The sequence below is a fragment of the Antedon bifida genome, chromosome 2 (assembly GCF_963402885.1).
Source record: "Antedon bifida chromosome 2, ecAntBifi1.1, whole genome shotgun sequence".
Lineage (NCBI taxonomy): Eukaryota > Metazoa > Echinodermata > Crinoidea > Comatulida > Antedonidae > Antedon > Antedon bifida.
The window spans coordinates 33,715,454-33,740,566 of record NC_136227.1 but is presented as its reverse complement, the minus strand read 5'-3'; the positions used below and the strand labels follow the sequence as shown (position 1 = coordinate 33,740,566).

At 31.6% G+C, this 25,113-nt stretch overlaps 4 protein-coding genes across 6 annotated transcripts in view; 1 reads left to right on the top strand and 3 right to left on the bottom strand.

Moving 5' to 3' along the window:
• Positions 1-25,113, bottom strand: part of LOC144835654 (uncharacterized) — a 53,384-nt gene that overhangs the window by 5,176 nt on the left and 23,095 nt on the right. The window contains exons 3-4 of the mRNA XM_078690729.1: positions 15,934-16,059; positions 14,471-14,536 (exon numbers count right to left, since the gene is read on the bottom strand). Coding sequence (XP_078546855.1) covers positions 14,471-14,536; positions 15,934-16,059 — 192 coding nt within the window. The remainder of the gene's footprint in view (positions 1-14,470; positions 14,537-15,933; positions 16,060-25,113) is intronic.
• Positions 19-2,591, bottom strand: LOC144834673 (uncharacterized). Its single transcript, XM_078689563.1, has 5 exons — positions 2,579-2,591; positions 1,303-1,833; positions 1,090-1,152; positions 637-699; positions 19-86 (listed from the first exon to the last, which is right to left on the bottom strand). Exons 1-5 carry the CDS (start codon positions 2,589-2,591, stop codon positions 19-21), a joined length of 738 nt encoding a protein of 245 aa, XP_078545689.1.
• Positions 6,049-8,086, top strand: LOC144834778 (glutathione S-transferase kappa 1-like). Of its 3 annotated transcripts, none has more exons than XM_078689710.1 (6): positions 6,049-6,173; positions 6,483-6,583; positions 6,805-6,840; positions 7,008-7,124; positions 7,249-7,342; positions 7,510-8,086. In XM_078689710.1, exons 2-6 carry the CDS (start codon positions 6,572-6,574, stop codon positions 7,551-7,553), a joined length of 303 nt encoding a protein of 100 aa, XP_078545836.1. In that variant the 5' UTR covers positions 6,049-6,173; positions 6,483-6,571; the 3' UTR covers positions 7,554-8,086. The 3 variants fall into 3 exon arrangements, with proteins under 3 accessions (XP_078545836.1, XP_078545837.1, XP_078545838.1); XM_078689711.1 differs by having other exon boundaries at positions 6,062-6,152; XM_078689712.1 differs by having other exon boundaries at positions 6,066-6,190.
• Positions 10,808-12,761, bottom strand: LOC144836271 (uncharacterized). Its single transcript, XM_078691526.1, has 2 exons — positions 12,394-12,761; positions 10,808-12,317 (listed from the first exon to the last, which is right to left on the bottom strand). The coding sequence occupies exons 1-2, from the start codon at positions 12,635-12,637 to the stop codon at positions 11,197-11,199; spliced, it is 1,365 nt and encodes a 454-aa protein (XP_078547652.1). The 5' UTR covers positions 12,638-12,761; the 3' UTR covers positions 10,808-11,196.

Below are 25,113 nucleotides of genomic sequence, written 5' to 3'. Positions count from 1 at the left end.
ATAGTTTACAGTTATTAACTAACCTGTTTCTGGTTTAAACTCTTTTTGCGCTCCTTGTTCTTTTTCACTTGTGTTTGGCACATTTACTGTTTAATGATATATAAGAATAGATAAATAGCTTAACTACCTCACAACAAGTCAGTGACTGGAATAATTACTTCAGAATAATTCTAATACAATACTAATATTACAAAATTCATTGCAAAGTTTTCTTTTTTTAGTGAGTAAGGCGCTTGTATATAGAGGGCGACAAACACAAATTGAAGACAATCAGAAAGAAAACTTCATTTTAAAATATGATCAATAGAGGGCAGCAAATCAAAATAATGAATTCACAGACAGTGCAGTACAATCTGTAGCCCGCACTTCAATCACCCTAAACACGCAGGATATACAGTAAAATAAATTATACCGTGTAATATCATTCTGGACATCGTTTTTTTTCAATAACAACTCTCATATCCGACTGCATTGAGAGAACTATATCAATAAGCCTTACCAAATATTTGAATTAAAAAAATTTTGAAAATCACAAAAAGAGGCTTTCAAATATATCTGGTGTAGAGTGTTCGGCTTGTATCATTAAAAACACAAAAACTTATAACATATTATAGCCTACATGACATTATAACTAACCTGTTTCTGATTTAACATATCGTTTTGTTCCTTGTTTTTCATTACTACTGGTCGGCATTTCCCCTGTTTTAGTAAATAAATCACAGAATAAAATCTAAATTTGCAATTAAAATCCATTAAAAAAAATGGTTGTGTAATATGAATTAATTTTAGTTGATTAAGATAACTTACTTATCCAAGAATAAGCATGACAAAGGGATAAGTGATAATTGCTAGCCATGCTTTAATTCGTATCTGTGTAACACAAAAGTTCCTCGGGGAAGTTTTGATGGGGTTGTCGTCGTATAAAACATTTAGTATGACTGATAAGCGTAAAACTGATTGATCTACATGTTGAGCCAATAAAATGATATTGCTAGGAACCCTTTTATATCCATTTAAAGCTTGTACATCATTAAAACACAAAATTAGTTTGTTATGTTGCACTGTAGCCTACATAACATTATAACTAACCTGTCTCTGATTTAACCTCTTTTCGTGTTCCTTGGTTTTCGTTACTACTGGTCGGCATTTCCCCTGTTTTAATAAATAAATAACAGAATGAAATCTGAATTTACAAAACCAAAACTGTAAGCACTATAAAATATTTGAATGGAAAAATCACAAAATAAACTTTCTATCTCATGAAAGAAATGAAATACTTCCTCTTTTTTCATAAATGCCTACCTAGTCTATCCTGTGCAGATTTTCCAAGACAATCTGTAAACCTAGTAATTCTTAAAGGTGTACCTAGAAGGCTTTCTTTATCTAGTATGAATACGGCATCCCATATATCTGTGAATGCAAACTTATTCAGTTCATCATAATTATGAATAACATTCTTCAACTCATCTTGTCCAATTTCTCTCAAGGTCTGGAATAGTTCTTTACGAGATGTTAAAAGTGTCACCCCATTAACAAGTTGAACATTGTTATCTGCCATATACTGGTTTATTTGATCTACTGCTTCACTGAAACCTGTCACATTAGCTATGTCCAGCAAAAGCCTGATTTTATGCGGTGTGATTTTACCGGTTCGGTGAAGTTCATTAAATAAACTCATCGCTGTAACATCTTTATCGGTAAGGTCTCCTAATGGTATGTATCCATGCAGGCAGAATCTCAACCACTTAAAGTAGCGACCCACATAGTGTTTGCTAAGTTGAGCTTTTAAAGTATGGAACTTTTCTTTAAGGTTTTCACCACATTCAGATTTGTCTGACAAACAAATCAAAAATATATGAATATTACATTAAATACACATGTATAGAAAATCATATATTTGCAACTGGCATATGTGTGCTAAATGCATCTGAAAAATAATGTTCTCTTGTGTTGGAAAAAAAAAGAGTAACTGACGGGAGGATTAGAAAGCCTACAGAATTGAATACCAGAACTAATTAAATAAGCCTACTTCCACCTCAGCCTCACCATGGTCGGAGCTGAACTGAGAACATTTTAGGAATGTGGACGTGTGTGTGTTTGTGGCCCGAAATGGCACTTTTAGAATGTTTTTGGGGGAGGGGGCGGGTGACATACAAAGTAATTTTTACCTAATCTCCTCCTGTTTGGGGGCTGAGGTAAGAATCTTTTAGAAATAATATGACTCTCTAGATGATCGAAAATTGCACGATTACTTTGTTCTTTAGAGCTTTAGATAAATCGTCGATGATTAAATTATTTCAATTAAAAAAAATGGACACCCTTTAGCAACATCCAATCCCCGTAGCTAAATTTTCAATTCTTCTCAGTTTCGTGAGCCCAGAACTCCTTAACAGGGACAATTTTGGTTATTTTGGTTAGTGTCCCAAAAGTGTCTCATTGATTAGGATCAGTATTCGAGGTTCATAATTCTTTAAGCGATTTGTAGATTGCATCTATTTTGCCAATAACAGCCTTTTTTAGATAAACAGTTGCAATGCGAAAGGATGCAATACGAAAAAGGCCATTTGTTTTGTGTTACCTGATGTTGCCATGGTTTTCAATTCAGTTTTCAATCTTCATTTCTGAAATGGAATTGTTGTATTTAAGTTAAATGCTGTCAATCCATCTATGGACAATTCATCCTGTTTTGCAAAGTAATCCCTTCCTTTAAAATAACATCTATAATGTATATTGCTGAGTTTCACTTCATGCATCATTCAAACCTAAAACTATTTTCAAAATATGCATGAGGATGAGGGAAGACCAGTTTGCTGGATTATTACCACGTGACACGATGTTGGAGTAAAAGGACAGTTTACGACAATATGTACGGTAATGTTCTAAAAAAAGGTAAATGAGGTAAATTTAAACTGTCTGGTAAAATAGGTTAGATTAGCGCATGTAACAATGGTATGGACAAAATTATGTTATTCATGTGTCTCAATTAATTGTTTTTTTTTTCAATTTGTTTACCTCCACCCATGCTAAATAATCTTTTTTTTTTTACTACGCATGCGCTATTGACTTTTACTACTAAAATATAAACACATTATAAATAGTAAACTGAATCAAACATTATTTTTGCTTTTGTGATTCAGTTTAAATTATCTTTTAATTTTTTGTTAGTTTCGGAAAAATGAACCAAGAGATAGGAACCGTATACAACAGTGCTGCAATTTCTGTGCCAAATATGATTTAAATACACAGCCACTAAAAAGCTGAGCTCTGGTAATACCCGATTTTTAAACCATAATGACAATTAGGCCTATAGACCTTTTTCTAAAAAGCGGAAATTAAGTTGACATAGGCCTAGGTCCCAGTTTGGACAACAAACGAAAAACAGCCTATTACATTACAACTCACTCTCTCGTTCTCTTCATACCATCAAACGTACAAATAATAAACTATAAATACTATCAGTTAGGCCTAGGCAATTGAATCTAAATTGGAAACTTACATGGTTGGCTCATAAAATCGTAATAACAAAAATACACCTTGATAGGCCCCAGTCAATCTTTGTGACGATTTCATAGCAGCCGCTGCGCCACTCCTTTTATGCTTATTGACTAAGGGCCATGACGAATGACAAAAGATTTTCACGGTTTATGCAATTTCTTTCTATAAATGCACAATACACGATTAATGGAAGTATATAGATATTCTACTCAAAATTCCACACAAGTTATTTTTAGAAAAAACACAGAATCCGATTTGAAATAACTAAATTTCTATCAAAAACGAAAGCCCTGCAGAAGTTATCGGTCGACTTCAATAATATAAATTAGATTTAATCAACACATGATAATGAACCCTTGTTTAAAGACTCATTTTGTAATTACAGTTTTGATTGATAATGAACCCAAGCGTATTGGCGCACCATATATTTTAGCTCACATGAGGGTGTGTGTGTGTGTTTTAAAGAAAAATAAAACCAACAATTCGATCCTTGATTCATCAGGGTCCTCAACAAAATACGATCTTTGTTATCACCCAGCGGATCCATGAATAACCGAACAGACTATTTATTCTCGTTTACATTCCTGCCACAAAACGTAAATAAACATAGAAATACCTGAATAGAACTAAAATAGAACTAAATCTAAATTGCAAACTTACAAACGAAACACTGATCTCGCACGTCCAAACAAGAATCAATTGTAACATATTGTGTTATTATTGCGCTCAGAGCGCTCCATATTACCTGACGAGTTGTTGGTTCTTTTTTTACTATACGCATGCGCTATCAATATTTTTTCTGCTAAAACGTAACTGAGAGAGATAGGGACCCTATACAACATTGTTGCTGCATGCTGTGCCAATAACATAAATTCACAGCCACTAAAATGCTGAGCTCTGTCTGAAACCATGTCTGTCTAAAAATGACGATTATATTTAGATCGGAAATTATGTTGACAGAGGTCCCAACTTAGAAAAATGAAAGTCAAAGGCGTGACCAAACCAAGAAGAAAATACAACCAACAATAGACGATCCCTTGAATCAGGGCCTTGCTTAAATTCGGCATCACCAAAATACGATCTTTGTTATCACCCATCGGCGGATCCATGGTTTAATTACAAAACAGACTGTTTTACAACTCTCACTCTTATTCCCTTCCTACCATCGAACGTACAAATATACATAAACTATAAATACTTTTAGATTTAGCAATTATAAATCTAAATTGCGAACTTACATTAAAAGTGAATTTGACTGGAAGATCTCATAACTTGTAATAACTGGAATACATAATGATAGGCCTACAGTCAATATTTGTGACGACTTCATAGCAGGTACTGTACCACTCCTTTTAACGGGTCAACTTTAATTGTATGTATTCATATCACATATTGACGTTGGCCATGATGTCACAAAAGCTTTTCACGGTTTGTGCATTTTCTTTCTTTATAATGCACAATACACGATTACGAAAGTCTATAGATATTTCATTAAAAAATCCACACAAGTTATTTATAGAAAAGACACAGAATCATTTGAAATAATTTAATTTATATATTTATAAAAAAAACCTGTAGAAGTTGTATATACCCACATAATTATAAACACGTTTGATTAAACCCTTGTTTAAGACTTATCTTAAATGCACTTACAGTTTTTTCAACTTTAAATTTACCTAAATTTGAGATAGCATTCAACATACGAACGTTTCAGTAATCGAAAGAGCGCGACACAATAGCCACAACTAAAATACAATAACGTCTCACATCCCGACGACGACGAGAATACAACATAAATCTCTTTATTCATCTCATAAACAAACAAAAACAAGTGAGGAGTAAAACATGTTTTAAACGATGAAAGGGGCTTGTGATAGGAGGCCCACTAAAACTAGTTACATTAATAAAGATACCGTAAAAAGAATAAATAGATAGATAAATAAATAAATAAAATAGACGATAGAATACAAATTAATAGGCTACTACGATAGTAGTTTCTCCATGGTATATATTGTGTCAGTCAGTACGCACCTAGGAGAATGATGATCAATCTGTTATCAAAATGACAGGTGCAGTGTATCAAACAATTTGTAGCCAACTCCCAGAGTGATCATTTTTACAACATTTTGAAGTACAGTACCGTAAAGTGTAAGGTGTGATAAATTCACAGATAGGTAATTCGATCGCCAGGATTTTTTTAGATGGTCACGTGTGCACATAATGTTAAGTTGTCTATTGCAGCGTCAATCGTACCTGCATCCTTACATTGGATATCAGCATGAGTGGTAAGCCAATAGTCACTATTATGGTGTGTTAAGTTATCGAGCTGTGCATTCCTATTGGCCCGGTACAGTTTGTTTAAACGCCATATTTTGTGTTGAATTTAATGTTTATCAGTATATGTTATACGTTAATGACAATAGTTACTCTATGTATATACAAAGGATATCAAGTGACAGCCTGTGATTGGATGCTCACTTGCACAAGATGTCACTTGTTATGCAAATGAGCATAGAATAATTATTGGAACAGGGTTTAGGTATTTAAGTTGTACAGTACTAGTCGTACAGAATGTGGGCCAAGAGGGAATAACGGTTGTACACCTTAGCAAAAGGAACAACTAAGGATATTAATCTGTACACTCAGAAACCACCCAAGTGAGGACATATCGACACCAAGTACTGTATAATATAATGTACTCAAGAGTGTTACGTGCTGTTTAATCATTATTTTTGTTAGGCTTTGTGAACATGTATAATTGTGTTAGATCATTTTAGATTTGTAATATTACCGCTTAAATTTTTCACTAGAAAATGTATATTGTATATTCATTATGTTACTATAATTATGGTCGTCGTCGAGGAAGAGGAGCCATACTGCAAAACTGACTTGTTAATCCCACATGCTATGGGAGAATTAGAGTTTCTATAAATTTATTAAATCATACTTGTCACAATTTTGATGATAAATGTCATTTTGTCATTCAGGTTCATTGACAGCACAGAGATTTTTGACCGTTGTAAATGACCAACATCCAGATGACCTTGAAGAAGTATCAAGACAATTATGGATAAGAATGTGGTCAAAGGTCAACTAGTTCCAAACATTTATTTTTTCTATATAATATAATTATATTAACTTAAAATGTATATATCTCAGACTAAATTTTCCCCATACTAGTATGTTCCCAATTTTAAAACAATCGAACCCCAATGGAATATATAATTTTATGGACTTATCTTATTATTACATAAATATTATAATATTATATATTACATATATAACTTTTAAATAATTTTTTTTTAACAGGATAAAGACATTACAGATCCTACATCCGTTCTTGAGGTATGTGAATATCTAATTTTTTTTTTATAAAACTTTTTTTGCAATCAAAATTACAAAAGGCTGGATTGATATTTTTGTTGATTGGGATGAAAATTTAAATTTAAATTTAATATTATATTACATGATATATATTGTCATATCAAATCTACATCTTCAATTATTTTTAGGCAGCCCAGGCTGCTGGAATGTCTGAAGAGGTCGCTAATAAATGCATGTCAAAGGTCAAAGATCAATCAACAAAAGAAGAGTTAAAAAGAATGACAGGCATTGCACTCAAAAGTGGTGTAAGTAATTTGAATTTATTGAGTTTATTTTTTATTTTTAAAACTAATTCAATTTACAGTATATATTGGCGATCTGTAGTATACAATTACATATTCAAATAAAAAACGTGATTTCAATTTGTAGGCATTTGGCGCACCATGGATATTAGCTCACAATGATGGAAAAGTAAAGACATTTTGGGGAACAGATAAAATACCTCTTTTAGCTCATGTAATAGGTAAAAACGCAAACAAATTATCAAATACTTGTAGTAGGCATGATACGTATTTTAGTATTTTAAAATCACTGTATTATTATCAGTATTGTCATCATATCTTTGTCAATGTTTTCATTTTCATTAGAAATTAATACTGTGATAATATTTTTTAACTTTTATACTTACAGGTGAAAAATGGGAAGGTCCATTAAAACCGTCATCAAAATTATAGTCTGCTGCCCTCTACAGGTTTCAGTTTGTCAAACTTTTTAAACAGATCAACATTACTGTTATTTTAAACAAACATTGTATCATGGTTTTAATTGTGATTACAAATAATATTTGTGTTTATCTACCAATATTATATTCATTAAGACCACTATTTTTAATTCATCATTACAAGAAACCAATTTAGGATGTAATATTGTGAAAAATTGATTATAACCAAACCTTTAAAATTTATGAATACTGTATTAAAATCAACGATATTTTATAAACAATATATAATATAAATGGTGACTTTGTTGTAAAATAATGTGTAACATTAAAGTAAAAGAATTATCACCAGTTTATTTGCATAGTGTATAGTTTTTATTGAAACAGCTAAAATATTTATTAATCGAAGACTTAGACCTTTACAAAAAATGACAGAAATTAAATTTAGAGTAAGTTAGGTCCATCCCCTAAAACACCACCCCCTCCCCCGCCAAACCATTGTATTCTCTCTATTAAAACACTACATGTGTATTTTAACTTTAAATTGATCTGCGCCTCTCGAAAATAGTAATCAAAAACACTCCTTGTATTAGAATGATTAGGTTGGCATTTTGACTGAACTTATCACTGTTACAAACTGAACATAAAGCATTCCTTTATTATGCAAAAAATTAAAAAATAACATTTTTGTTTACCTTCTGGTTTAATTGGTTAGGAGGAGGTGGATAGGTTTTTGAATGAAAGTTTTTAATAAATAGTTTGTTTTTTATGGGTTTGCTACTAAAGCTCTGTCCACACTGGAGAGCAAGAAGAGTGATGAATTGTAAAGCTCTGTCTTTACACTTTGTGACAAAAAAATGTGGTGTGTCCATATATGGACATTATGATATCGTATCTCTACCATTTGGGCATATCGCTACCATATTTGGGCACATCACACTTTGTTGGTCATGTAGACAGAGCTTAAGTTTGTTTATAATTATTTAGACTTAAAAAATGTGATTTGATTTTGGGTGACAAATGGTGGACCTCGTGAAACTAGTGCTACCCCTCCCACTGGACCTGCCCCTGATCACATGATTATGACATCATGGTCTCTGCAGGTTTATTTTTGACATACTGTAAACATCACACAATACTAACAAAAAGATAACATTTAAAAAAAAACTTTATTATTAATTTTGTCCTCAAGAAAAAGTTATTTTCTCGAGTCATTGGAACAACATTCATAATAATTAACATTATACTAATAATAAATATAACCTCCTTGGCGGAGGTAATAATTACATAAAAATATTCTAAAAACTTAACAATAATATACAAGACATAAGTATACACAGATGGAATATTATACAGATATTGCCTGATTAGAGGTGAAATATAAGATTTGACATCCCCGAGGGAATGATATTATGTTCGAGGGAATATATATATCCCGAAGCGGCAGCTGAGGGATATATATAATTCCCCGAGAACATAATATCATCCCGAGGGGATGTTAAATCTTATATTTTACCGATATAAAAGGCGATATCTGTTATATTACATAGCCAAGAACAAGTCTGGGTCGGGTGAAGCTAGGCTAGGCTATATCTAAGCCTCCTTGTGTTGTATTGTATGTAAACAAGCTGCCTAGACACCTTACCTTGTGAAGAATAATATACAGATAATTACTAATTAATGATTCCTTGGCAATAAAATATTCACTAGCCTAGGTCGTTTAAATAATAACAGAAGAATTTCCATCAATAAGCCTACATTAATAATAATAATATTATCATAGGCCGAATAAATAACAATTCGTCTTCTTCCTTCGAGCCGAATCACCGGATGTTCAGTTGCGAGTATCGTGCGTCGCGCGCGTACCGGTTACTACTGTGAGTATTAACCAATCACAAATGGTCTTTCATCACATCTAGGGAGGACTAATAACAAATGAGGGCGCTATGTATGCATAGTTTAAATAGTTTAGTTGATTAATTTTTTCAAGCAAGTTCCGTGGCGCAGTGCGTGAAGCGTTGTCTTGTGATGGAGGTGACAATTCCACCGCATTCCATCGCAGGTTCAAGATCCAGTAGATGACTTTTGTTTAACGCGAGTGTTGCCACACGAAAATTACACAGTCAATATCATCGAACTCGAGAATTTATATGATTAATGACAGGGACACGATAATTACGCGAAAATTACTCAGTCAATATCATCGTTCTCGAGGATATATACGATTTACGATCCTCGCAGTGGTTGTCATGTGATGCAGTTTCAACCAATCACGTTCACGTATTTACATAGGCTATGTAATATAACAATATATACAAGACATAAGTATACACAGATGGAATATAACCGTACAGAACATATTACTGTACTTTAAAATGACAATTGTTATTTATTATACTGCAAAGTAGATTATTAATATATTTATTAAATGCATTTGATATTTTCTTTCTTATAATAACACATTAATTAAAATACTATAGGCATTCATACACAACTATCACACAATGTAATATGGCAGTATGCTCACTGCATACACATTCACATTCACTACAAATGAAATATATGAAGATATTATGAAATAAGCACTGGTTTAGACATACTATTGGTTTTCTAAATATACAAACAAGATCAAATGTTGTGCAAATTAGTGTTTCATTGAAAAGTCAAGCATACAAGTCTAAATTGAACATATCATATCATTTAATCATATATTATTTATTTAATAATATATTTATATTTATTTAATCATATATTAGAAGGAAATAATTGTTTATAATAAGATTCATGTTTTAATGTAAAATAATTTAAAGAAAGAGAGAGTGAACACAATAATAAATATCATTTTTGTCTGTTCTTATTCTAGTCCTTCTACTAGCTAGCTAGTGTCCCACCAAGTCTTTACAATATTTAAATACTTACATTACAATAATCTCTATCTAGCCTACTTACAAACTTCAACTTTAGCAATCGAATGACTGAATGAAAAGAACATACCTCAAATATGTGCAGACTAGACAAGCCGAGTTGAGGCAGTCAGTAGTAGGCTAGTAAGTAGGCCTAGCACAGACAAACAAGGTATAAGTTCTAGACCTGTTTAGGCTAGACCTAGGCCTAGTCTAGAAGAGCCTAGCCTACTTTCTAGGCCGCCTAGTTATTTAGACATTGTTGCCTATGTTGTAGCCTACCTACTCTAGTAATAATAATAGTGCTTGATGGACAATTTATACAGATTTTTGTTCTTTGTGGCTGCAGACATTCAGTGTCAGATAGAACCAAATAAAATGAACGAATTTGAAAATGAAAATCTCCTCTAGCTAGCTGCTGCTGCATGCTGCAGCTGTTTTGATTACGCGTATGATGTAGACACGCGCGCGACAAGGACGATGAATATGGATGAATTTGATGATCGCGACCAAATATATAACTAAAACAAAATTTATTTCTTTAAAAACCACAATTATAATAACAAATTATTACTAAACAGTTTTTATAACATATCAATTAATTACATGCCATTTTTAGATTTACAGATACAATTCTATTTTTTAATTACAATATTGACACTTGTGTACTGCGACTTTTACAAATGCGCTCTTTATATGAATTGAGACGTAGTGTACATTACATACTGTAGTTATTGGCGGATGATGATCGTGAATTTAATAATAGAAAGTTATGTTTCTCTTCAAACACTCTTCAGTCAAGTAATTAATTACTTCACCTGATAGATTGCAATCACTCATGTAAAGCCACCTCAGCTCAGGACACATAATGAGAAATGAAGAAAATGTATTAACATCAATGTTGTGAAGGTTATTACCAGAGATATAGAGATAACGTAATAATAATTGAACTTGTTTGAGAGAACATTCTGTACCCAAGTGATTGATGACGTCACCTGATAGATTGCAATCCCTCATGTTAAGGTACGTCAGCTCAGGACACATAATGAGAAATGAAGACATTGAATTAACATCAATGTTGTGAAGGTTATTACCAGAGATATCGAGAGATTTTAATGCTAATTGAACTTGTTTGAGAGAACATTCTGTACCCAAGTAATTGATGACGTCACCTGATAGATTGCAATTACTCATGTCAAGCGCCCACAGCTCAGGACACATAATGAGTAATGAAGACATTGAATTAACATCAATGTTGTGAAGGTTATTACCAGAGATATTGAGATAATGTAATGATAATTGAACTTGTTTGAGAGAACATTCTGTAACGAAGTGTTTGAATGCATCAGAGTCTCCTAGTCTTAGATTCTTAATAATCGTGTGTTCGTTACATTCAGCTATGGCTAAAATGTGTGCAATTACTTTTCCCTTGCATTCCCCTTCCATCCTACCACTACTAAAATGCTTGATTTTTTCATTAAAATCCTCCATGCAATAAAGTTGCATAATCAGACGTTTGAAATGCCCATCACACTGTTCACCTGGACTAATGTGTTTAATAAACAATTCTATGGAGGTAGCTATATCGTCCGAAGGATTCTTTATTTCTAAATCTTGAATGTGGTAATTCAAAGCATTTACCACAGCTTCTTTATGTTTTTTTTTAACAAACTTTAAATTACTCGGCAGAGAGCGATATGTTGACAAACTATTTGTAACCCAGTGCTTTAAAAATGCATTAGCGTTAGCACCAAGGAAACCAATTGCAAACTCTCTTGCTTTGTATAAATACTCACTTTCTCTTATCACCTGCCATTCAGTATCATCCAATGGTGCAAGTAATCGTTTTATATCTTTCTTACATCCACACGTCATACCTTCACTTTCACATAATTTACACTTATCCCATGTATTATCATCCTCTTACATCGTCTTCGCATTCAAACTTCAAACCTTCACTTTCACATAATTTGCTCAAGTACAGTCCTACCAATGACTCAACTATCAACTTGTGGGGAGGCATGAAAACACTTTCAAAATTAGATTTTGAAATTGGTGCTTCTTCGTAAACAAATCCAAGTTTGACGGCCATGTCAATCATATTTTCTGTAGAATGTGTATCATTCAAATCTTTCATGTTTATTGAAAGTTGATTATCTTTTAAGTTTTTATACATACATTTTCCTAACAAAATCATAGCATGTATATATTTTGCTGGAGTGTGTTCAAATTTAGAAATGTTGGCAAATTGTTTTTGTTTGTTAAACTGATTTAAAATACTACGGAATAGTTGTTTAAAAAGATCAGAACTGTCACTAGGAAGACTTCTGACTTCTGACTGAGCGTCTTGCCATAGCATACAAATTGAAAGAAGTAGCATTGGGTTTTGGCACATTGAATATGCTTCTGGATGTTTTTCCCCAGCCCAATAATTGTCAATATCCAACTCTTCTTTAAGCGACTTTCCCAATTTTGGTTTTCCAAAATACTTAAAATGCCTGTCAATATACTTACCAATACTATTTTTGTTAAACCCCTTAACTCTTACATGTACGTTGCACGATTTTATGAAATAATTTATGTTTTCCGATCGGGAAGTAAGCACCACAGTACTTTTTTCAAAGCTATTCCCGCTGAAAATTCTGGTTATGGTTGGATTATTAAACCTTAATTCATCTAACCCATCTAGTAGCAAAACAATTTTGTCTTCATGTATCTTTATACATTTCTTAATTAACCGTGGGTCCTCTGGGAGATCTGTGTCTAAATTAAAATCTTCCATATCCAATTGCTTTACAATTAGATCGGAAATTTTATCATTCTTTTTTAAATCCCGTACATTTAAAAGAAATACAATTTTACCTTCAAATACTTTAATTGATCGAGCAGGCGTAGCCCAGTTGTACGATAAATGCCTTAATATAGTAGTTTTTCCAATACCCCCCTCCCCTTCTATGAGGGCTCTACATCCAGGTGTGGATTGTATAACATCTACCACTTCTTCTAATGTTGTTTGTTTGCTTCCTTTATTGTTTTCAGTTTCCTTGAGCAGTTCCATATCGGTAAACATTTGCGAAATATCAACTTTGTATCTGCCACCCATTATTTCTGGTGTAAATATACTGGCCTTCCCGCACAGTTTCTTTTGTCGTTGAAGCAGATATTTTTCTATCTTTTCTATACGAAGAAAAATAAATAAATATTAACAAAATAAATAAGATTAAAAAAAAACAATGGGCCTATTCAATTTGTCAGTAGAAAATCGTAAACTTATTTATACAGCGTTTTAAATAGTATTGTTGATGATAATTATATTTTTATATATAATAATGCAACACCAATTACACATAAAATGTTGTTAATAAAAAAGAAATCTCTTTGCAGATCCTTTTTATAAATTTCATTTAGTATTTTTAGTAAAACGCGCTTGTAAATATAGAGGACGACAAACACAATTTGTAATCAATCAAAATAAATAATAAGAATAGATCTGAATTTACAACACAATAAATATTTTAACGCATAAAAAAACTTGTTCTTTTTTACTAGTGTTCGGCACATTTACTGTTTAATGATAAAATAAGAATAGATAATAGTTTAACTACCCGACAAGTGATTGGAAGAATTAATTCAGAATAAATATAAATTTCATAATATAAAAATGCAATTCTAATATAAAAAAACACAGTTTTCATTGCAGAAATATTCTCATTTAACAAAAATTTCCTTTTTAGTAACGCACTTGTATATAGAGGGCGACAAACACAATTTGAAATCAATCAGAAGAAGAAAACTTCAATTTTATTTGTTTTATTTATTTTATTTTATTATTATTTTATTTTATTTCTGTACTGATCGGCAATGACGTCAAACTGTTTTTTTTATTAACCAAAAGAGAAAATAACAAAACAAATCAAGACTAAATATTCAACAAAATCCGAGATTAGATACATTTAACAGAGAGCATAAATTCACAAACCTTCCACCCATTGAATTGTAATATTATTTGTTAATCTGTAGGCCTACTCACCAGTTTCTGATTTAACTTCTTTTTGTGTTCCTTTGTTGAACCTACCACTGGTCGGCGGCACTTCCTCTGTGTAATAAAAAGAACAGGAGAAATCTGAATTTACAATAATTTTAGGGATTCATTTAAGCATAAATAATATCTAATTAAGATATAAAAAACCTAAACCATTCGAATTAAATTAAAGTAATGGCCAAACGAGTTTTTTTACATATTAAACAAATCAATGGTGATGTGATTGATTGTTGTTTTCCCCGTAAATATTTTTAGTATGCCCTGCTCAACCTACCAGTTGATTTTAGAGTCAAAGTTTTCTAGATTTATAATAATCCTTTTTTTCACAAATTTGTTGAATTAGATTAGGAATGATGAATGGAATGTAGTTGTGGTTGATTTGGCTTCAATAATATCATCTCTATATTATATTTGTTCAATAATTGAAAACATGCCTCTGGATATCAATCAATCAATCAATTTATTTGGAAATTGCACCTTCACATCGGTGGCACACACAGTAAGTGGTGCATCCATATTAAACACAATTAACATAAAATGACGGATACGGATACTTAAGCTAATTTACAAAGTTAAAAGATTAAAAAAAAAAAAATTAAAAATTAGTACTATTATACTGTGGCAATATTTGTCTGACATGAGTTGATACATCATTTTAGTTAAATATATAGATATTGGTTCCATGTGTGTTAAGGAACCTCTATCTTTTATCGGTTTTCTCAATCGTCATAGGCCTATTCATTTATTTACAATAAGGTAAGTATAAAAAATGATGATAACGTTGTATCTTAATGAGTATAGTTATTAAGCTATCGTCTAATAAAGGTGTTAATAACACTACCAAATATTGACTGGAAAACAATCACAATTATACAATATGTCGTGTTACGACTTGTTTGGTTCACACTAACGTAACGCAATAATGTAGACGCAACGCAAGCGAATAGACCAATGATAAGCGACAGTTCGAATAATGCATCGCTTGTGATTGGTCAATTCACGACGTTGCTAAATATTTAATGTATATCTCCAGGTCTCATAACAGTAACTAACCTGTTTCTGATTTAACTTCTTTTCGTGTTCCTTCATGACTACTGGTCGTCGGCAAACAATCTGAATTAATATTAAGAGCGCAATTCAGCATAGAATAATTTATACAAAAAAAAACTATTTACCATTATATACACATTACCAACAAAATGAAATCATTTTGTTAGTGTTACTGTATGTCCAAACAGTTGTGACTAACCTGTTTGTAACTTCATATCTGTTCTCATTCTTGTGTTACTACTATGCACTTCTGATAGAAAAAACAAATACAATGACTTTTACCTAGTGAATGAAATGATTATTTCTAGATATTGTTTATTTTCAAAATAATACGTTTGTGAATGTTATTCAAATTGAATTGCATTATTTTATGGTTAATGTATATACTGTAAATACAATACCTGATTCTGACTCAGACCCGTTCGCCTGCCTTTTCTTCCTTTCTATCATTTTGGATCCGCCGCTGTTATCCTCTGCTTGTATTCCTTGTTCGTTGTTAGGCCTACAACTGGTGGTTGGCATTTCTTCTGTTTAAAAGAATAAACCGAATTTACAATATGGTATCTATCTCGTGAACAACTAATGATCGGAGTATAAAATAAGCTAATAATAACGTATAAATATGGAAATTAATTAGGTTTATAGAGGGCGACAAACACAATTTGTGATCGACAAAAAGTAAATCACAAATCTGAAATAGTCAGCGGTCTTTCAGATTAAAACAATTAAACCAACACACAACCGTATATCATATTTATTCGAACAAACGCCTCTCTCAAAATACACGCCTCTCTCAAATAAACACCCCATTAAAACCAAGCAAGGATACAACTGTAATTAATCGGTCTGGTGGGTAATTGATATTATGAATGATTAATAAGACCTACATAGTAGAATTTATTGACTTTCATGATCTCTACAATTTAGCAAACATATTAATTATATAGATACAATTGTTAATGTTGTTACAATAACGGATTTTGTCATATCCGACTGCACAATGAGGTGTATATAAGACATGAATTGTTCTAATACTAGATCATAATGGTTTTTTCCGTACAGTGCAGAAAACATAATATTTATTATTACTAATAACTCACTTGTTTCATGTTCAATATGTATACTTTGTTCTCCGTCAATGGTGTCAGTCGGCGCATTTACTGTTTAATAAGAAATAATACAAATACAATTAAAATGATAAAATAATATTATTCTACTCCATCAAATCAATTGGGAGCCTTAGTATAAAAATAAGATTAATTAATTCTAGTAGCGTCGGTAAACACGGACATATATTGCTGGTCATTTTGTGTACCTTTTTTATTCGGACATAATGCGTTGAAACACCGGTTCTCGTCAGATTACCAGAAGTTAAGCAATTCGTTGGCCTGGTTGTGTTTTTGGAAATACCGTCTGGAAATATCGTGTCGGGTGCTGTTATAGACCAAGTGGTGAAATGATGGGAATCGATAGCTAGGATAGGCATGAGTTCGACCATACTGTACCATGCTGATTGTTGTGTCATTAGGCAAGTTGCTTTACTCAGTCTCTCATTGCCTTGTTCTAATCCAATTCTTCCATGCTATAAGTCACGTAGTCAGAGCCCTAATTTCTACCCTGCCCCTGTACCCCTCGATTATCTTTTTTTTGCGAAGAGCCAAAAATACGTAAACAATGGAAATACAGTGGTCTATATTAATATTGATTATGACAATTCAATTCAATTCAATTCAATTTCATTTTATTTTGGAAATATCATCCATATTAATAAACTTATAAACCATAAAACTAAACTTAAGTATATAGAATGCTTCTCCATCTACAATACATTTTAGAGTTATGGAGCATTATGTTTGCAGACACAAGCAACAAGGATGTTACCATGATTTTATCTACAAATTTTATCTATAATCATACTCAAATCGTCTTCATAATTCTTTATGGGATTATTGTAGAGTGCATCAATTTTCCTAATGACAGCCTTTCTTAATTCGCTTTCAAAATGTGCAATCCAGTGTCGATATGGGGTGAAATTTATACTCTTGATTTCTTGAACTTCTTCGAGAACAGATTGTTTATGTTTTGTTGTACACCAACCTGTTGATTACTTTTATTGTTATATAAAGTAATGTAAAATTGTCTGGTCTAAATGTCCCGTTTTCTTCAAATCATCCAGTAGTTCGTTCTATTGGCTTTGCCTATGTTTGCTACTGAAATAAATTAATGTAGTACTAGCAATGGCCTGTTGGTAAGGACAAATGTTACGTTCATGGTATGGCCAGGTGCATGGCGTGTCTAATCAATAAATAAATACACTTTTATAAATGTGTTTACTTCCTTGCTATAGTCACGTAGTCAGAGCCTCGAATCTGATGGCACTAATCTCGCCCCTGGACCCCCTCCACTCGATGGCAAGTTTTCGTGAAGAACTAAGGTATGTGAAATTGGGAAAATCTATTCCATCTAAAACCTAACAAAGTTATAGTCTGCTGCCCTCTACAGATTTCAGTTAGTACAACTTTTGACAAGATACTGTACGCATCATGGTTTTAAATTGATAGTATTTATATTGGTTATGAAAATGAACGTTTTAACGGTATAAACTTAAGCATTCAGCAATAAGTTGCATTGTATTTAAGTACAGTTCAAATCATTAAAAATGGGCCTACACACTAATTTGTGTAAGACTACGAGTGCACATCGATTTGTTTAATAGCAGTCCATGTTTTATTAGGTCAGAAATAAACAAAGAAACTCTCTATACAGTCAGTCTCTCCATATATTAGGTATTGCATTGACGCGGAGGAACAATCTCTCTATATTATTATTCAATAATATCTTCAAATTGGCCCAATTGTATTTTGTTGTTTTTGAAATTGTTTTTGTTTATGTAGGTTATTTTGAATAATTTACTTTCATATGTTCTCTATAGTATAGTATTCAATTTAGTTGCATTTGGAGATAATATAAAGGTACAAAAAAACATATAGGCCTAACGATGAACATTTAAAAATAAAAAGCTCCATGATCTAACTCATGTCTGAGGTATGGTTCATGCCTAAAATGTTTTTTTAACTGGCTGTTCTTAAATAACACTACCTGGATATAACACAGTCTTGCTAAACCCTTGTATAGAATTATTTAAAGATTTCAGAAACTAAACAGTATTTATTATGTATTGCCACCTCTAGGCCTATTGGATTTTTTTTTTTGCTCATACCATTTTCGCAGTCTAGAGCCGATCCAGGTCTGCTTGAAGGAGGTGCAATGGAATCAGAAGAAGGCTAGATATTACAGTTATCGACGACACCAAAGTAAAATAATTGTGTACAAGATAACCACATAACTATATTATTATTATTTAACTTTTACTTATTTTTTTCTTTTTACTTTTATTTATCATTATTTAAAGGAAGTAAAAATATCATGGCATCATAGTTTAATGACCACGTTTTTTAAATGTTTTTTTTTGTATTGCGATTTTTATTTAAACTTGTCTTCAAAGATAAAATTACAATCTGGAATATTTGATTCCTGTGTGTTGCGCCGTCTCCTTATTTTACACGCACGCTACCATTACCAAATGACGACAGCGTCTATACTATTTATTTTAGGCCGCGCCTCCCTAAAGCTCTGTCCACACTATCAAACTACTTTGACAAAAAAGTGTGACGTGCCCATATATGGGAGTGCTATGCTAAAATATTGTAGTTCTGACATCATCATGTCCATCTATATATGGGCACATCACATTTTTGTCACTTTTTTGACAGTGTAGACAGAGCTTAATTAAAACACCACGTCGCGATTTTTGTTTCAAAATACCCGCGCACAAAAACCCAGCAGCCAGATAATGCGTGCCTACTATTATTAGAGGATGAACAAGAGCTCAAATCATAAATGTTATCGTAACGATTATTGCATAACTAATAAGTGTAAAATATAAAATCTTCGAACAGATAGAGGACAACATTTTAGCGTGAAAACGTCACATGTTTGAGGTCTAAGTCTTCGCCTAAAAATCTAGGCCTGTGTGTGGAAAAAAGTCATTCCAAGTCAGCCTAAGGAGATACGCCCAGCCGGCGAACTACCGCAAGAGTCATGCAGTTCAAACTCAGTGGTGAGTATGCCTGCCTACATTGGTGTCAAACTAGAAGTACATACAACCGTTATTGAATATGATATTATACTTATTTACTTTAATTAAAATATCAGTCTATTTTATAATATATTATACTATTTTTGTTGGAAGAAGGAAGTCTGTTTTACTATCTTACTTGCACATCCGTTTTTAATTTGGTGGGGCGGGGGGCGGTGGGGGTTTGGGGGCACGTATAAAAATGAAATACTTTTAGTATACTTAGGCTGTCATGCACGTCATAGAAGTCTTACTTTCTATTCATTTAAACAATTTAATGATTTTTCTGTTGGAGTGTGAGGGGGACAATCCCCAATCAAAATATGTGGAAGGGGGAGACATGTCCCCACCAGGATCTGCACAGGTGATTCCTTGGCCCCTGTAGGCAATTAAACTAATCAATCAATCTTGTGTACAATCAAAAGTTCAAAAATTTAGACGAACAAAACAGAGAAAAAAAAGAGTTCTACTGTAGCATGTAGCTTTTATTAATCTGAACACTAGAGGGCACTATTACATTCAACAGATACTTCTTTCAGTCCTCTTAGTATATCATGTGACTAAAACATGCTTTAAAATATTTGTACAGAACACGATACTTTAAAAAGTAAATAATTAAACAAAAGTTCCATATAAGGTAATATGTCTTCCATATACCTGATTTGTTTAGTGGAATGATACTAATATAGCTACACTACTTTTATATGACAAATTTAATACACGTATAAACATCCCTACATACAGAATCACTGTTGTTACCATCTATACACAAGCTAAACATTTGGTATTCAATATTCTTTGATAAATATCTTTTTAACAAAAAAAAGTAAACATAATTTTAACATTTTTCTTGAATCTTATTAAGCATTCTTATTGATGCTACCATATCCATTCATCATCCTATGCCTACCATAAAAGGGAAGACTATAGGAATTATTTGTAGGCTAAATACAACAAAAATATTTATACAAATATGTTTAGTCACAATATATAGCGACGTCTACAGACACTAAACAAATTTGGCAAGTAGTTTACAGTATAATAATAAATAATTGAGAACTTCTCATAAAACACTATTAAAATAATATTTTTGTATTTAAATTACTTTTTTTTTGCATTTTACATCATTGCTTTAGGTTGCTTAATTTGCATACCAATTATTCAGTTTTGTTGACGGATGAGAATTTATAGTTTTGGTCACATTTCATTAAGTTTTATTACTGTTTTGGAAAAAATAATCGTGGAAATATTGGTGTGCATTAAAACAAAAATTATTTTAAAATTAATTTAATAATTATATTCTTTTGTGATTAGTAATCATTAATTTGTAATTTATAAATAAGTAGTGGGTATAAAAACAAACTTAATGGTTCATTTAACTTTAAGAATTAAAACGATATTCATTATGATCAATATTATCACATGAAAAGCCAATGCAGTAATGTGATAATGTACTATACCCCAAAACAAACATGAAATTGCATTCATAAGTGGCATGTAACAACATAGCCTGGTGATACATTCAATGTATTATTCCTATGTGACTAATATTCAACCATTCCTTGTTCCAATTATCCTATATCCTCAATAGATAATGTATCTCCCTGAAGATACAACTAAAAATTAGCAAGTCTTTTTTTTTTACAAAATAAGTTAAAGAAAATTTAAATATATTGTTCGTATATTCAATTTCACACCATAGTACTTTATAATTTTAGTGTGAACATTATACTTTCATTACGAAAGGCTACAAATATCATAAATAATATATTACAATCTATACATGGCGTTCCCATCCGCTTTATATATAATAACATAAATGACTTATTAACTACATATACTAATTAGGTGGTGAATTAAACATAAAGCTACTGTACTTAATAAATAGTGAGTGAAAAAAAAATAGACACATGCAATAACTTGGAACATCTGAAATTTATGGAGTGCCCCCTCTATTTTGATGACTCAGAAACAAATGTAGGCTTGGTAGTCCAGCTTGCATGGTAACAGAAGTAGGTCGGTTCCTTGTAATCAAGTTATAATGAGAACATGCGATTCCCAACACACATTCTCCATGGGGGAAAATTCCATACGAAAAGAGTAAGAGTAAATCAGGTCGAGGCAAATGACAAAGATAGGCATTGGGAAGAAACCTCTGGGAACCGATTAGGGACCGCATCACCATTTGGGCATTTTTTTTAAAGCAATGCGACATGCATTTACATTAACACTACTTTGCTTCAAATTCTAATCCTGTTCAGTTAAGTTTACAAGTAACCAATATCAATGTCCCGTATCAATACGCAAAACAGTATATGTACCATTAGCTCTGCCCAAAGCTTATTACCATTAACTAGGTCATTTACTGTCTACACCCAAATTATAAAAAAAAACCCAAAATATTCCTTAATAAATAGCAATAAACACATGGTATGAAAAATAAGTCTTAAAATAACCACAAAAATGTATAAATAAATTATAAAAAATATTACTAAATATACAAAATAGTTCTTTAAAATTGTTTGCTTTCGCTAAGTAGGATATGATATATCTCTTTTACAGAAATCAATACGTTAAATCTTGATTAAATTTCACGTAATTTTTCAGCACCATTATTTACTGCCTTGTCGGGCCTAACAACATGTTTAATAAATGTGACACACTTATCGACAAGTCACTATACATTTGAAAACATGAAATGAAAAATGCAAAGTAATTAGGAGAAAGCATGGGTGAAAATGATCACGACACCTTTTTTACCACTAAGGCAAATTCGTTGTAGTCTTGTCAACACAAATAAATACCTTAATGATTGATATATATCATGACATTTTTATTCATTTTTATTAGATCAACAGGAAACAAGATAGTAATAAGTGTTTAAAAAAAATAAGTTTTATAATTCCCCTAAAATATACTTAATTATTTTATTGGTAGTAGTAGTAGATAATGTCTTTCAATAAACATATATTTATGTTCAAATTAGGTTAAAAAAGGAAAAAACAACGAATACATTTATTTTAAACAAATAAATTTCATCATAATATTGTAATTACTAATAAAAAAATGTATATAAATATATATACAATTTTTAATATGTTGGAATGTAAAAATAATTGAGTACATTTTAAATATTCATAAAAAAAATCAGTTACATTATTTATTTAAACACTCATATTTAATTTAAATAAAACAATTGTATACTATAACATTAGGAATTAAATGGGCTGAGTTTATTAAAAGTAAAATTTTATATAAAAATGATTCTATTGTAATTTGAAACTTTGATGAATTGAATATTTCAATGGAAAGAATAAAAAAAAAATTACGATTCATTTTTTACAAGAATCTTAACTCGTTATTTATTTCCTCAATCTAGAATTTGAGTAAATTATTTTGTTAAAATTTCGGCAACAAATTGGAAGTAACAAACAGATACAGATACAGTAGATGGATATCACAATTTAATAGTGAAAATTGGTAGACGGGTAAAACAAACCAGATTTATACTTAAGTTGCACCAAAAGCTATTGAATGTATTCATGGCTATGTATAACTTTCAAACACTAATTTAGTCACGAATGTCTCAAAATACCCAACGTAATGAAATCCACGAATTGAGGTTTGGGATATTTCATTCAGTTAACTGACTTTAACTGACCCCATTCTAATAAATCCAAAGTATTTTTTTACAGTTTGAAAAATGCAAAGTTTTAGAATTCTAAAATAGAATAAATAACTGTAAAAATATGAAAAAAAAGTGTTATAATATTTAAAATAACTTGAGCACCTTTCAATAAAAGGTTAATAAAAAAATGCCATAAAACATTTTTTTTAAATAACACTTGTTTCGACACAATTTGCAAATGTTTTATTTGAGATAGAGTTGTAAATTTAATATGTTACTAGATAGAAAACCAAAAGTATTTATTATGAGTCCATCATGTACATCATGTGTGTAGGGCACAGGGATTCATGATACTAATAATAATGTGAGAAAATGTATAAAGTATATTTTATTGGGCAAGAGAAGGCTAAGTTATACACTGTTCAGAAGTCAATACTTTAGCTGTTCTATTGTCAAAAATGTTGGCGTGTTTTTAATACAACCTGAATAAAAAATAGCGTGCGATTATTATACTTAAAGAATGGAGAAATAAGTTACAAATAAATAACTGCAAGGAAACAAATGGTTGTTTTTATCTATTTTGAGATGTTTCTTTGTAAAGTTGCTTTCTCCATCCTTATGGTACTGTACCTTTCCACAGTGTTGCCGAGGAAATGCTTCCCTAAATCGGGGTGGCAAACCTTGCAATTACACTGGATTACCTATGCAAAATATAGGGCAACTTACGTCACTTATAAGGACAAAACTGATCACTGCAATTTAAAAAGGGCAGACATTTTTATTCTTTGAGTTTATTGTTAGTTCGGAACTTTATGTGGGAAAGTAAATATAGTTGTAGAATCGGTGACCTTTAGAAATATCTATAATTTACTGTAAATACTTATTAAATAGAAGTGCCTGGTTTGAAAGATGCAATGTAAATGGGAACGTAACAATGATATTAACATGTTTATTTAAGGTGTATGCTAACAATTGTATATTTCTATGGACAGCAACTATAATATATTCTGTGTAATCAAAATATGTATTTTATATTTTAATGAGTTAATGTGTGCAATAATGCATTAATAAATATGAAGAAGCTGGATTCGTCAAACCAACTTGTGTCACTTTGTGTTGTTTTATCTTCCAGATTTTTTATTATCTTAACCAGTTTTCAATGTTCAATGTAACAACATTTAACATGATTACATGTACTGTATTTGTCTAGTAGGTTTTCAAGTAAATTGAAGAGTAAGAAATATTACTGTACGGTTTTTTATAGGCACATCCAAGATGGGGGGGGGGGGGGGGGGGGTTGGGGGGAGTTTCCAGGCACCCATAAAAATTCACAAGATGCACCCTCCTTCATGTGCAAAGGTAATCAAATCTACTGTTTGTTATTTCTTATGTCAAGTTAAGTATTGCCGATGTCTGACTTATCTGTAGACTGCCACAAGTCTTATATTATGTTAGGCCACCCCTCAGGACGTGATTTGATTTTGTCATTATACGTATGAAACGCCATGTATGCCAAAATATTTATAACCAAGAATGGCTTATAAACCAAAGTTTGCTTGCTTGTAGCTGTGTTCATTAATTATAAAAAGAAATAAGTATGTTTCTACACATACCGACAACCCAACCCCTCCTCTGACAAAACTCTGTTACCTGGGGAAAATTTTCAGAATACATTAAACAATTTGATTTTGACCGTAAGTATTAAGCAGACTTGGCTTGCCATACTTATGTATCCACTTTACTAGGTGTCTCTAGTTTTTTTGTGATATTGTACAGGTAGTAGGATTAAACAAACAAAACAAAAGGGGACAAATT

Excerpts from the sequence above, each read along its gene's own strand:
- LOC144834778 (XM_078689710.1), top strand. Across the intron at positions 6,841-7,007 it reads ATCCTACATCCGTTCTTGAG|GCAGCCCAGGCTGCTGGAAT; the intron begins GTATGTGAATAT and ends AATTATTTTTAG. Across the intron at positions 7,343-7,509 it reads TCTTTTAGCTCATGTAATAG|GTGAAAAATGGGAAGGTCCA; the intron begins GTAAAAACGCAA and ends TTATACTTACAG.
- LOC144836271 (XM_078691526.1), bottom strand. The coding sequence starts at position 12,637 with ATGATTTTGTTAGGAAAATGTATGTATAAAAACTTAAAAGATAATCAA. Across the intron at positions 12,318-12,393 it reads CAAATTATGTGAAAGTGAAG|GTATGACGTGTGGATGTAAG; the intron begins GTTTGAAGTTTG and ends GTGAAAGTGAAG.
- LOC144834673 (XM_078689563.1), bottom strand. Across the intron at positions 1,153-1,302 it reads ATCTGCACAGGATAGACTAG|GGGAAATGCCGACCAGTAGT; the intron begins GTAGGCATTTAT and ends TTATTAAAACAG. Across the intron at positions 700-1,089 it reads AGAGGTTAAATCAGAGACAG|GGGAAATGCCGACCAGTAGT; the intron begins GTTAGTTATAAT and ends TTACTAAAACAG.